The 14,372-nt window shown below is 44.8% G+C and overlaps 2 protein-coding genes across 9 annotated transcripts in view; both read left to right on the top strand.

Moving 5' to 3' along the window:
• The window catches only part of kifc3 (kinesin family member C3), a 43,502-nt gene extending 31,451 nt beyond the window's left edge, over nt 1-12,051 (top strand). For 5 of the 8 annotated variants that reach the window (XM_063187989.1, XM_063187991.1, XM_063187985.1 and 2 more), the window contains 11 exons: nt 191-302; nt 1,030-1,211; nt 1,351-1,455; nt 1,674-1,804; nt 3,245-3,368; nt 4,360-4,489; nt 4,889-5,118; nt 5,959-6,108; nt 7,369-7,495; nt 7,842-7,888; nt 10,607-12,051. In XM_063187989.1, the coding sequence (XP_063044059.1) occupies nt 191-302; nt 1,030-1,211; nt 1,351-1,455; nt 1,674-1,804; nt 3,245-3,368; nt 4,360-4,489; nt 4,889-5,118; nt 5,959-6,108; nt 7,369-7,495; nt 7,842-7,888; nt 10,607-10,672 (1,404 nt within the window). In that variant the 3' untranslated portion in view covers nt 10,673-12,051. Of the gene's footprint in view, nt 1-190; nt 303-1,029; nt 1,212-1,350; nt 1,456-1,673; nt 1,805-3,244; nt 3,369-4,359; nt 4,490-4,888; nt 5,119-5,958; nt 6,109-7,368; nt 7,496-7,841; nt 7,889-10,456 lie in introns of all 8 variants that reach the window. The other 3 variants (XM_063187987.1, XM_063187986.1, XM_063187988.1) reach the window with 3 other exon arrangements.
• Nucleotides 5,138-14,372, top strand: part of LOC134438423 (WD repeat-containing protein 76-like) — an 89,639-nt gene continuing 80,404 nt past the window's right edge. Inside the window, exon 1 of the mRNA XM_063187994.1 lies at nt 5,138-5,150. The gene's annotated coding sequence lies outside the window, so the exon portion shown is untranslated. The remainder of the gene's footprint in view (nt 5,151-14,372) is intronic.

The raw sequence follows: 14,372 nt of genomic DNA, 5'->3' as shown, positions 1-14,372 counted from the left end.
CATCAGCAGTTTTCAGCCATGTACAAAGCATAATATTGTGATTTTTCAAAAATCTTTAAATCATTTTATGACTTTCCTGCATGTATAAATAAATACTGATGTTGTGATTTTCAACCATGCACAACGCATGCTCACAGTGCAGCTGTCACAGTGTCTCACCTCCTGTGTTTATTCTCGGGTTCATCTTTAGATCTGCCAGGTGATCGGGGAGGTGAGCAACGCCAACCAGGAGTTGCTGCGCAAGTACAAACGGGAGATGAACCTGAGGAAGAAATGTCACAACGAACTTGTGAGACTCAAAGGTGAGACTAGATGTAGACTTCACACTGTGCTCTAATGGAAAAGCGATCCAACCATGTGTGAAATTGCAACACAGCTTTATTTAAAAGGTTTGCTGCCCTGTCTCTTCCTATTTTAGTAAAGATGTTAATGTTTATGTTAACAACTGATTACTGATAAACTTGATTAGTGTTCAAAACATAAAGGGGCACTCCTGCCAATTTCAATAAGCTGTTGTATTGCTCACGCTACCCTTGACTTGTCAGTACCCGGTGATGCTGCATTTTTTGGCTCAGCCCTTTCCGAGATATGAGCTATTCTAATGGGGGCAGCTTTTGTTAACTTTTTTTTAAAAATAACATTTTTAAATAACTCCAAATATTTTCCCAAAAGGTATCGCTGTTTGCTAGTTGTCTGCTGATGTTGCATAACCTTTTGGCTGTTTTTTGGAATAAATAAAAATGTTTTTTTGAAATGTAAACAAACACCTGCCTCCATTACAATGACCAGGATCTCGGAAAAGATTGAAGAAAAAAAAAACTCAGGTACTGACACGTCTAGGGTAGTGTGAGCATTACAACTGCATGTTGAAATTGGCTGAAGTTATCCTTTAAGTGTATAATCTGTGGATTCAATGTGGTCATAAACTGTTCAGCACAACAAGATGACTGCACAACCATTTGCATTTAGGACAAGGTGGTGGTGATGTATGTTTGAAGCTAGAGGTCTTGTGCATGTTTCTTCCGCTAGGAAACATCAGGGTGTTCTGCCGGGTGCGTCCCGTAAGCCAAAGCGAGATGGAAACAATGGACGCGAAGAACATGGTGACCTTTGACGGGGACGATGACTCCCTCCTCTTCTTGGCCAATAAGGGCAAGCCCATGACCTTTGAACTGGACAAAGTCTTCTCCCCTCAAGCCACACAGGAAGAGGTACGGCCCGGTCAACTCAAGCAACCAAGATTGACTTATTTGTGCCAATAGATGGCCATAGTCAGAGTGACTTCCTCTGTTCTTTATGTATGTAGAGTCACCATGTGAATAATCTTTCTGCTCTCCCTGTTCATTCCAGGTGTTCCAAGAGGTGCAGGCCCTGGTCACGTCTTGCATTGATGGCTTCAATGTCTGCATCTTTGCCTACGGTCAGACTGGCTCTGGGAAGACGTACACCATGGAGGTGCGTGACTCCATATTTATGCTTGTGGAGCTTGTTGTTAGACCAGGTTATGGGGTATGTCAAATTGAATTTGTGTTTGTTGCAGGGCGTACCTAAAAACCCTGTTTATATTTATCATGTTTTTATATTCATGGTTATAGGGCCTGTTTGTACAGACATGTTTTGGGGTATTTTAACTTTTTATGGGACATTCTAACACATCTTTATGTGTGTTGCAGGGTGTACCTGAAAACCCGGGCATCAACCAACGTGCTTTACGGCTGCTATTTGATGAGGTGTCGGAGAAGAAACCAGACTGGGAGTACAGCATCTCTGTTAGCATGGTGGAGATCTACAATGAGACACTACGGTGAGGACACCACACACACACACACACACACACACACACACACACACACACACACACACACACACACACACACACACACACACACACACACACACACACACACACACACACACACACACACACACACACACACACACACACACACACACACACACACACACACACACACACAGGCACACCATTTCACCACACCACATACTGTAAATGTAGAGGACAAACAGAGGGGTGCATTCGGCTTAGTCATCACGCAACCAATTCAAACAAGTCAGTCCAGACACTAAAGCGTTTGAGCTCCTCCCTGGGTCTATGCCAAGCAGCAGTCACAGGCGGTGGCTCTGCAGTCCAAGCACACTAGAGCAATTTCAAGACTGCAGGTTCTGCCAAAAAAAACCTCTCATTCCTCATTTTATCTCTCTTGCTCCCCCTCTCTCTCTCTCTCTCTCTCTCTCTCTCTCTCTCTCTCTCTCTCTCTCTCTCTCTCTCTCTCTCTCTCTCTCTCTCTGTCTCTCTCTCTGTCTCTCTCTCTGTCTCTCTCTCTGTCTCTCTCTCTCTCTCTCTCTCTCTCTCTCTCTCTCTTTATATAACTCTGCCTCCATTATTCATCCGCTGTCCTATGACAGTGGGACTCTGTGCTATGCTCCTTGCCATCGTGGCTGTGTCCTTGTTCCAGGCTAAGCTGGACAGGTCAGCTGCTGTTACGTAAAACTGGATTCCATCTAATAACTCCCACCATCTGTGGAATAAAAAAAAATGTGCTGTCTCTCGTGACCCCGCTCTTGTGATCTGTCGCTCTCTCGCTCTGGACTTGCACTCTTGCTGGCTGTCTCTTGCACGTTGCCTCTCTCTCTCTCTCTTTTCTCTCTCTCTCTCTCTTTTCTCTCTCTCTCTCTCTCTCTCTCTCTCTCTCTCTCTCTCTCTCTCTTTCTCTTTCTCTTTCTCTATCTCTATCTCTCTCTCTCTCTCTCTCTTTCCCTCTCTTCCTGTCTCTCTCTCTCTCTCTCTTCCTTTCCCCCTCTCTCTCTCTCTCTCTCTCTCTCTCTCTTCCTTTCCCTCTCTCTCTCTCTCTCTCTCTCTCTTCCTTTCCCTCTCTATCTTTCTCTCTCTCTCTCTCTCTCTCTCTCTCTCTCTATCTCACTTCCTGTCTCTCCCACTTTCTTATCCTTCTTGCTCTCCCCTAGTTACGTAAGCACTGCAGTGCACATCTGTGTGGTCAAAGGGCCAATGTTTAATGCAGGATTAAAGTAGAGATTTGGTACCCCGAAAGGCAGGTCACTGATGCATTGTGACCTAACCTAATGCTCCTGACGTGCTTCAAGTTCCTCTGTTAACACGCAGGGCAGTGCCTTTGTTGCCCAACATGAATTGGCCCCGTAGAGCTATCATAGAGCAATCTATGGCCCAATAATGAAGGGATTGTGTGTGTTTGTGGCCATTGCATAGGAGTCTTCTGGGGGACAACCTGAATGACAAGCTGGACATAAAGATGTGTCCAGATGGCAGCGGGCAGCTCTACGTACCTGGCCTGACAGAGTTCTCTGTGGAGAGCGTGGAGGACATCAACAAGGTGAGGAGGAGCTTGGAAAAACTTTCAAAAGGTCGTAGACCTAAACGTTGCCCTTTAAGAAATTAACTGGCATCAGAAAGAAGGGTGTGACTTACTTCACTTTTTGAGCAAGTCAAATGAGTATCCCGTAACCAGTACCTGGTGTGTGTTGGTCTCCCCTTCAAAAACAAAATGAGTCACTACTGTGAAACCGGTCCTACACTCTGACCTGAAATAAAATTTGAGCTGTTATATACTCTATTTTCTATTTTGCATTTGTATTCTCTATTACCATTTAGTACTCTAGATTCGTGATTTCTACTAAAACAGCATGGTCCTGGGTGCTCCCGAAGGGTTTTTTTGCATGTGGTGGTAACCCTGGATTACTGTAATTCTTGAATTATTATTGTATTATCTGGATTCATGGTTGTGTATTCAGCTGTTCTCTCTGAGGCTACACATGCTTACAACATTACTTTACGCTACCTGGATTAGATGTGGACATCTCTCACCTCTTCCTGCACAATGCTTTGCATTCATACAGGGGCATTAACGTACTGTGATGTAATAAAGACTCGCGTAAATGAACTGGCGATGGAAAGCTGATTTTGTTGGAACGCAGGTGGGCCATGTAACTGAGCCCTCTCGGGTGGGAGGTATAATCCTGATGCACTTGATGTGCAGTGACGCACAACCATATACGGGCCTGCATGCCAATGGAGACCCAGGTTCAAGTCCAGTGTGGTGTTGGTAATCACAGCTTCTAAACCAACACACTACAATATCGCCCCTAGGGGTTATAGTTAGGAAGAGGGTTTAGCTGTACACTATGTTAAAAGCCTGCTGGTAGCTCATCTGGATGGAGCATCCCATATCGAAAAAACAGCAAACTGGCTAATTTCCCAGTCTTGTCCTCTCTTTCCCCCTTGCTACTGGGCCATGGAACTGATCTCTGGTGGGTGGGTTTACAGTATAATCCTGATGCCTTGTCTTGGCCTGCTCTGCTCTGCAGGTGCTGGAGCTGGGCCACATGAACAGGGCCACGGCCTGCACCAACCTGAACGAGCACAGCTCACGCTCACACGCCCTGCTCATAGTCACCGTGGCCGGCTTCAACTCCTCCACGGGACACCGCACCTCAGGTACTGTGCTCAAGTAGTCACACAGGCAGGCACACCCTCGCAAATACACACAGAAGATTAATACAGTATGTACTGTACTTGGAAAAAAACACTTGTGCACACACACAACACACACACACATGCACTGTAGGTACATATGTGGTCATGTACTTTAATAAGGGTGGGGATGTAGCATTCCACTGTAGTCTTGCATTAATGGACTTCAAATGAACTTAAATGAACTGTGTGTAGACATTGTATTCCTCATCTTCTGTCAACATGTTATTTGTATACATATACCGTAAATACATCTGTATACATACTGAATTATTTTTACTTAAGTATTGCACATACAGTTCAAGTATGTTAAGTACCCAAGCGATTCTTCTTCGTTAATATGTACATTTCTATCCCCCTCAGGCAAGTTGAACCTGGTGGACTTGGCGGGTTCTGAGCGGATCACCAAGTCGGGCGCGGAGGGCAGCCGGCTGCGGGAGGCCCAGTGCATCAACAAGTCCCTGTCAGCCCTGGGGGACGTCATCAACGCCCTGCGCTCGCGCCACTCACACGTGCCCTTCCGCAACTCTCGCCTGACGTACCTGCTGCAGGATTCCCTCAGCGGAGACAGCAAGACCCTTATGATGGTGCAGGTAAGCAGGGCTATTTGGAGTAAACTGCAGTTGATGCACTACAGTTGATGGCCAATATTGTGCGCCAATGTGCCATTTCTTTTTGTTTTTACCCATTTGTTGTATGCCATCAAAAGAGAGCTCACTGGTCCTTTGGCTGGTTGATTAGACACATTTTGAAAACTTACTGCAGATGACCAATAATATGTTAGATGCCAAATGTTGGCTGGTTAAATACTAGTGGTGTCAACAATAATCGATTCGGCGATGCAATGCAATGCGGGGCATGGGCGATCCAATTCAATGCCGCAAGTTTCAGAATCGATGCGGCATTTTTTTTAAGTTTCAATTACTTCCGTTGATATTTCGGGAGCAAATGAATGTTAAATTAAACAAAAGAACTTCAAAGCATTGAAAACTGCAAGACTGATACAGAAAACAGCCAATAAATTGTTGCTCAGTGTCTGACTACTTGTATTGCCTCATCATGACTGATGATACATTTGCTTTGCTTTCAGTAGAAATGTAATGCATTGCAATGCATTGTAGAATTGAATCGGATCGAATAGAATATAATCGAATCGAAGCACTACCTCCCGAATCGGAATCGAATCGAATCAAATCGTGAGGGCAGTGCCAATGCACACCTCTACTAAATACCCACTTTAATCAAACATTATTTGTGATCTAGTGAAGTAATATGATGGTGCTGCGTGCAGCTACGCCATCAGAAGGAAGCTCTCTAGCCTATTGGTCATCATCAATCAGGGAAGGGACGTTTAAAAAAAAACTAGATGGTTAGTACAGGTAGAATGCCAGTTATGTGCTGGCTTTATCTTCTCCATGTGCTCCTCTCCACAGGTATCTCCTCTGGACATCAACGTCAGTGAGTCTGTCTGCTCTCTGAAGTTTGCTCAGCGCGTCCGCAACGTGGAGCTGGGCCCCTCGTCCTCCCGGAGACAGGCGGAGAACTCCTCCACATCCTCCTCGCCCACCCACGACAGTGTGGAGGTACAGTAGGGGCACTACACCTACTAGCCATCAGTACACTTACACTCTATAGTCATTTTTTCTCTGCATTACATCAAGGGGAGTGGGTAATGGAGGAAAGTCGCAGTGTGGCCGATTTTCGTCTGGCAATGGTGCATTACATACAGTACGTTACGACCAAACTTCAGTGATGAGGTACAATCGCAGTTTACCTCCTGCACCTGATAGCGGTGCTCAATTGATGCAGCTCCCGACCCTTTGTGTGAAATAAGTGTGAGGGTACGATAGCTAGGTTAATACCACAAAACGCACTGCATCAACACATTAGGAAAATATAGCCACTGATCCTCAGGATTCAGGTCAGGGCCTATACAGGCCTGTAAGCCTTTAGCTAACCCTATCGCTGTGGAGTAGTTGCCCTGGTAACAGCTAGTCTCTCTGATCACCTGCTGCTAATCTACTTGTGCACACCCACACATTGGCCCACTGTCTACACTTTAGAGTCAGGGTTTTAATGGGTGTTTTGTCATTCTCTGACTTAATTTTGAATCCCTGAATAACAGCTGTGGCCTGAATACCTGACATTGTTCCAAGGGGAACTGTCCCTGTACTCAATTTGCTGAAATTTAATCCTGATATAATCGTCTGCTAAAATTGTGTTTCCAGTCAAGTCGAGTGCATTACAGTACATTTTTGAGGACAAGGGTTCACACTTTTACTTTTTCCTCTCACCATCACACATGTATACAAACACGCAGATGCATTTGCATACGTACGCGCATATGAGAATTGAGAATTGTATTCAAGCTGGCTTGAGAATAACCTTACAAAATTAGTCTGATGAAGAGACTTGGTAAACGTCACAAAAAATACCACAAAACAAGTTTTCACTTCTGAGATACTCCGTCTGTTGCTTGGGTTAGTCCTGTTTTGGGGGGGCTTTCCCCTTTATTTTGATTGAGGAGTGTAGGGAGGCAAGGAAGAGAGACAGAGATGGGTAAGGGTTGGGAAAATAACCCAGGCTTGATTCGAACCTGGGTCCCCATGGGAACGAAGCCCATAGATGGTCAGGTGTATTGGTGCACTACACCACAGAACCAGAGATTGCTGCTACGGGGAGATGGAACACTTGGTGGACATAGTACTTAGAAACCATCTCTGACAGCACCCCCAGAGGTGGTGCTCCTCTGTTGAGGTATCAGATGGAGAACTACGGGAGCGCGTGTGTGGGGTTTTTTGGCTTGACAACAGCTTTTTGTGTTTTGCTTGTCCTTCTCACAGCTGGACTCCCCGCCGGTGACTCCCCTCCCGATCCCCCTGTCCAGGGCCAGCAGCGCTGGCTCCACACTCTCCTCCACCTCCAAAACATCCGGCACTCGCCGCCGCTCACAGAGCCAGCTGGCCACAGGTGAGCTCACACACATATACTGTACACACATAGACCTAATTAATACACTGTACACACACACACACACGCACGCGCGCGCGCACACACACGTACAGATAGGCAAGATGACTGATATACAGAATACATGATCATTGTAAGAGCAGTTGTACAATGAAATGTATTTAAGATGCAAACGTGGTGTGTAAGTGACTGTGTCCAATTCAACTGCATCTTCATCTCCGTGTTAGCTTTTAAGTCCTCTGACTGAGACTTCAGAACCAGCATCTCCCTCACCATTATCTCCAGCTCTGTCTGTTCTGCCCTTTGGAAGGTCTGTGTTGTGACTCAATGATTGGTTGATTCACAGATAGACTTGTAGACAGAAGGAGCTCATTGGTTGGGGACGGTGGGAAGGTAGGTGGGGTTTTATCTGATTGGTTGGTTGGTTGCTTGGCATGGAAACGCGAACGCTCTGAGCATGGCATGGTGCCTCCGTGTCACCTGGTCAATGCCCACTTGTTTAACACACTAACAAGTCCGACAGAAAAGCTTTGTTGTATGTATGTGTGTGTGTGTGTGTGTGCTGGTGTTTCACTAAACAAAACCTGTTACAAAAGCTGTAGTTTTGTCTTTGTTGAATATCTCCTTTTCACATGGTGTTTTTTGTTTGCGCTGTGTGTGTGTGTGTGTGTGTGTGTGTGTGTGTGTGTGTGTGTGTGTGTGTGTGTGTGTGTGTGTGTGTGTGTGTGTGTGTGTGTGTGTGTGTGTGTGTGTGTGTGTGTGTGGTGTGTGTGTGTGTGTGTGTGTGTGTGTGTGTGTGTGTGTGTGTGTGTGTGAGAGAGAGAACATATGTATGTGTGGCTGCATATGCCGCCTGTCTGCATTGTCTGACTGGGTGTTTTTTGTGATGGAGCTGCTTTGGTGGTGAGCAGTGGGGCAGCTGGTGGATGGATTTGGCAAAAACGTGTGTATGTGTCTATTGGTGTCTGTCTGTGTCCATTGGTGTTGTCTTTTGGTGTCTGTCTGTCTGTTTGTCTATTGGTGTCTGTCTGTCTGTCTATTGGTGTCTGTCTATTGGTCTCTGTCTATTGGTCTCTGTCTGTCTGTCTGTCTGTCTGTGTCCATTGGTGTCTGTCTGTGTCCATTGGTGTCTGTGTCTATTGATGTCTGTCTGTCTGTCTGTCTGTGTCCATTGGTGTCTGTCTGTGTCCATTGGTGTCTGTGTCTATTGATGTCTGTCTGTCTGTCTGTCTGTGTCCATTGGTGTCTGTGTCCATTGGTGTCGTGTCTTGTCTGTCTGTCTATTGGTGTCGTGTCTTGTCTGTCTATCTATTGGTGTCTGTGTCTATCTGTGTTTGCGAGTGTAAGAGCACTGATGGTTTCACTTGGTTTACACAATGTTTGCTACAGTGATGCACCTGTCCGTAACCCTGCTTTGTGTTTGCGGTTGTGATTCACATGTGTGAGTTTGAGTCGTGCTGCTAACACCCTCGATTCATAAAGGATGACAGGCACTGCACAGATAATGTCCTGACCTTTCACAGATCAGTGCATGAAGCAAACCACTTTTGACTACTTTGTCACTGCAATAGGCCTGAAGTGTCAATCAGTGAAGCTTGTTGACATTGAAATGTGGAGAAGCCAGTTGAGTAATTATGAAGTGCAAGTCAACAAAACTGAAGGAACCAGGCAAGCCCGTTTCTGTGAGCACTTTCTCCTATTCGGATACTGGTACATGATGCGTCTACCTACTATATAAGATGTTTTCAGGCCGGCCAGAAAGGTGCTAGTGCTGGTTTCTGCACCAGTTACTCTGTGTCAAAGTACTTGCAAATGAACAACCCAGACCCATACCAGTTGTTTATTTTACCATATACAGTATGAACCAGATGAACCTACTGACATCTACTTTGTTGTTGTCATGGTTTTCTTGGCAACCATGGCCGATAGTTTATTTATTTTTTAAAGGTGTATAGTACTTGGTATTCAGTGTAAACCAATTTTTTTGTTACTGAACACTCATTTTTGGCGTCGTATCGAGTTTAGGTGCTGGCACTCGAACTGACACAGTTCTCTGCTGGCCTGAAAATGCTACAGTCCGCTAGCTAGTCCTGTGAAACATGGGAATGTGTAATGAACAGCCCATTGGGAGTCATTTGAGCTAAAGTGATTTAGCTCTGGATTATGTTCCAATATGCTTCCGGAAATCCCTTCCTTGGCCCTTTGGCCCATAGGCACCGAACGCACCATCAGCACTGAGGAATTCTTATCAGGATTGGGAGGCACCACTCTCCCACATAACCCCCTTCAAGAACAAGCCTGTTTTTAACAAGACCATTACTCTGTGGTCAACTCCCACAGAAGTGGATGGGTGTGGGCAATGTTGAATTATTGTGGTTTTTTTAAAAAAACGTTGTTTTTATGTGCAGTGGCAGTATGACTAAGAGGGATGACATGCTTTGTGCAGCGAGAACAGTATTAACCCCTCATGTGTAGCTCGTGTTGTTTGCAGTGATCTTATGACTTACGCTGTCAGTAGGTAGACTTGATGAACAGAATAATAATAATAATAATAATAATAATAATGATAATAATAATAATAGCAATAATCAGGGCTCTAAATTGACTTTTTCATCAGCAGCCGAAATGGCTACTAGATGTTAATCTTACTACCCAGATACCCACTCACCACTGGGTCAAAGTGGCCACCACTGGCTAGTAAGTTTTATTTTTTACCTGCCAAAATGAATTTTCACCAGCATTTGGCCAGTTTGTGGGTGTTAATTTAGAGCCCTGGTAATAATAATAGTAGTAATAATAATTGTTATTATATGCAAGCACTGTTAAGCCATGTACACTAACACGCTCGCACTGAGAATGGAGTGATTTTGCCATGAGACATAAACCCCACGATCACCTCCATTTTTACTAACACCCGTGCTTCTCTGTCTCTTTTCCGCTTCTTGTGCTTGCCTTCTGTAGGAAGAATGAAGCTTACTGCCTGATGACCTTGGGGGGGAGGGGAGGGGACTCAGATGCGAGTCTTCTCCCCAGCATCTGCCCACCATCATGGGACTGTTCTCTTCCCACCTCTGTAGCAACTGAACCTGCTGTCTTCCAATTGTCTTCCAGCTAAAGGAGTTGATGTGCGAAGAGGCGGCAGACGCGGCATCAGAGGAGAGCACTGGACAGCACTGAGCCTCTGTGGCGTCTCTGAAAGACGGACAATAGTGTCTTGAATTTGGTGATTTGAAGGACAAATGAAAAAAGATGAAGTGTCTTGATGAAGTGGGTGATTGACCTGCAGCTGGAGTTTTTTCTCTCTCTGATCAGCCAATAATGAAAGCAGCCTGGCTCACAAACACTCCTCCACCCACAAACACAACCGCACCTCAGTCCTCCACGTGTATACCAAGAGGGAGTTGTGTCACTATGCTAGTGGGGATGTGGATGATGTGGGTACACTACACAGGCTCTGGATGGATGTCAGTATTTCTGGACAATAAAGAAGCACTTTAGACCAGGCTGCTATCGTCATGCTCTGCTGTTCTGACACTTCAGAGATCGGCATCCAGCTAACTTTTTTCCCCACCCTCCCAAATCATGTATAAATGTGTGTTTATCTGTGTGAGGATGGACTTTGGATGAAGGAGGCATGTTGATTCTGTACTGCTTTTTGTTTGACCTAAGATTTGGTACAGGACTGCTCAACCACAACCTCTACTTTGAATACACACACACACACACACACACACACACACACACACACACACACACACACACACACACACACACACACACACACACACACACACACACACACACACACACACACACACACACACACAAATTCTTATTCTCCTCCATCAGGGAGAAGGACTTGTGAATCTCGGGAGTAATTGCAATACAGGAAATCCTAAGCAAAATTCTAGACTTTGATGTCTGCACTCCTGAACGCTGTGTGTGTATGTACGATTTCTTTTTCTCTCCTTTCACCCGTCGTCCTGACCAGCGCATGTGATTTTAATGTCGGTCTGTACATGTTTTTACACTGCAGTGTACTGCTTACAAAGACAATCGTTTACCGGTGATCATGGTACAACTGAAGACATGCAAACGCGCGCAGACACACACACACACACACACACACACACACACACACACACACACACACACACACACACACACACACACACACACACACACACACACACACACACACACACACACACACACACACCATATCACATCACACAAAGGTAGCAGCACAGTTGGCCACACCCCATTGCCAGTCTCACCTTGCCAACATTAGAGCACCGCCTCTTCCCACAGTCCCTGCCCACTGCAGATGGTCTCGGCCCACTGGAAGATGATGGAGATCCCGGCCCAGTCAGTGGTTCAACTGGATACTGCAGCATCTTCTGGATGATTTGGGAATGAAGACTTGATGGTTGTTGTGGTGTTGTGGTTTGTCAACAGCTCACTTGCTTCCCCCCTGTGCTCAATGCTGGTGTAGGATTTTTATGCAGTTTTGTTTTTGTACACTGTTTATAATAAACACCCCTTACTAAAACCAATTCGAATCTCAAATTCATTGTGGAATTGTATGGGCTTAGCAGTGTTATGGAATCCGCTGGATAGTGAGGCAACTGTAACGTGTATTTTTTTGTAAGTAGTTCAAATGCAGGTCATATTTCAATATATTTGTTTCCCCTATTTGCACTCTGATCTTTTTGCGAATAGGATTCCTGCACAGGCCAAGGGAGACTTAACAGATTTCTCACAGGAGATTATAGCTGGCAAGCAATACTGCCCTCTGCTGGCCAGTAAAACTTGATTTGGCAACATATTTAGTGGATCAGATTACAAATAGGCCTACCCTTTCAGGTTTTAAAGTTTTCAAATGGCAAAAGTGGTCAGTTTGGTCTGTAAAACTACTGTATTCTTGTTCATTGTTATTGTTTCCACTGTGCGAGACGAGTTGAACACAATTATAGCGCTGCAGTCATCTACTTATTCTGGGACTTGACGTTTCCCTTTCTACAATTGTCATCATCACACAAATGTGCTAAATGTCAAGTCGACATGGCTGGGGGTCGGACCCCTAGGGGGACTCACAGATGTACTGAAGGGGGGTCGTGGACAAAAGGGACATTCCATAAAAACGGGAAATCCCCAGCTAAATGACATAATTTGGTTAGTAACAGTATTCACTTGCATGGTTAATAGATTTATTTGCTGACCTGTGGAATTCTAGCAGTATTGACGGACAAATTATTAATAGAATATCTAGCAACATTAATTGGCCTAGTCAATTTTTTGTCCATTACTATCGCTAGATTTTCCATTAATAGTTTGTCCGCAAATATTTCTAGAATTCCACATGAATTCCATGGTGGTGGGGGTGTCACGAAAATATTCAAAAAAAATCCAAAAGGGGGTCCCCGATGAAAAAGTTTGGGAACCACTGAGAGGAACATTGTTTTCCATGCCTCTTATACCGATGTTTGTCCACCAGATGGCATCTATTCACTTGTCATTTTATCCTTTCACATTTAAAATGTGCGCTCACTCAGGGTGATTCAAGTTCATTACTGTAAATTGAATTTCAGTTTTGTACTCACTACAATGGACTTAATCATTTAGACAGAAATAAAGAACGAAAGACAACCTACTGTAAGATCATGCCAACAGTTAAGAGAGGCCTAGTATTGGATTTATGCTTGTGTGGTTTGTGAAGTGATGGAAGGACATCAAGAGATTCAAGGCTGATCTTGTCAGAGCAGTGTTGTGCACATGACTAAGGTGTCCATGCCGTAACCGCACACACATTTGTGTAGGCCTACACGGGCATGGGGAACTGGTGTTATATTCCAAGAACAAGGTTAAGTAAACCTGGCTAAGTTAACAGTAAGTGGCAAACCTGCTAGTAGATAGTTCACAGGTGTCATTTAGGGTCCAATATGCAGACCAAAAGTCTGTGCTTGTGGCCTCGCGTTTCGCTAACGCCCCGCCTCCGTGGAGAAAACAATTAAGTTTCCCTCATGTCAGCCTAGCCACAACAATTTTTGGGGGACTATGACTATTCTTCATTCACCATCCCGTTGGCAAATGAGAAAATGGCTCTAGAATTGAGCTTTTGCGAGATATTGAAATACAAAGCTGTTTTGACGTAGACGTCATCATAAGGTCACAGAGGCAAGTGAGAGGACGGGAGTTCACATATTGGAATACGCCCTAGAGTAGAGAGAAGAGTATATCATTTAGCTAAGAAGAAGACTAGGCTGTTCTAGGTGATTTATCACTACATCAAGGGTAATCTAACCTGGTTTACTATTTAGCCAGGTTCTTGGAGTACTCCTCAGGTTTAAAAGTGGCTGAAGGCCTCTTCCTGATCCAATCTCTCTCTACCCCTTTGAATTCTTCCTGCAATTGTCTGTGATTTAACGCATGAAAACGCCCACAAAATATTGTTAAACCAATTTTGCTCTTGAAAGGGGATAGGTTTTTTTTTTTTTTTTTAAATGAATGTAATATCTTCATGCCATTATGTTTTTGTGCATATAACCTCTCTCACACTTACCTCTGATATTCTTAAAGCTCATACCACTTAGTTGCTCATCTGGATCACCACATAACTCAGTGTCATGAGATGCTAGCGAGGGGAAAGCCCCTACAGACTCCAATGGCATGTAATTCACTGAAAAGTCAGTGAAGGAGAGCAGGAGTATGTGCACAGGTCACAACGTGACCCCAGAGCAGGACCGAGACATGAGGCAGAGACATGTCATGCATCTCCTTAACTTACTCTAGTAGAGAGAGAGAGAGAGAGAGAGAGAGAGAGAGAGAGAGAGAGAGAGAGAGAGAACGTGTTAACCAACACGCACTACATGATGTA

This window comes from Engraulis encrasicolus, chromosome 22 (genome assembly GCF_034702125.1).
Source record: "Engraulis encrasicolus isolate BLACKSEA-1 chromosome 22, IST_EnEncr_1.0, whole genome shotgun sequence".
NCBI lineage: Eukaryota > Metazoa > Chordata > Actinopteri > Clupeiformes > Engraulidae > Engraulis > Engraulis encrasicolus.
This window is presented reverse-complemented; position numbering and strand designations above follow the sequence as displayed.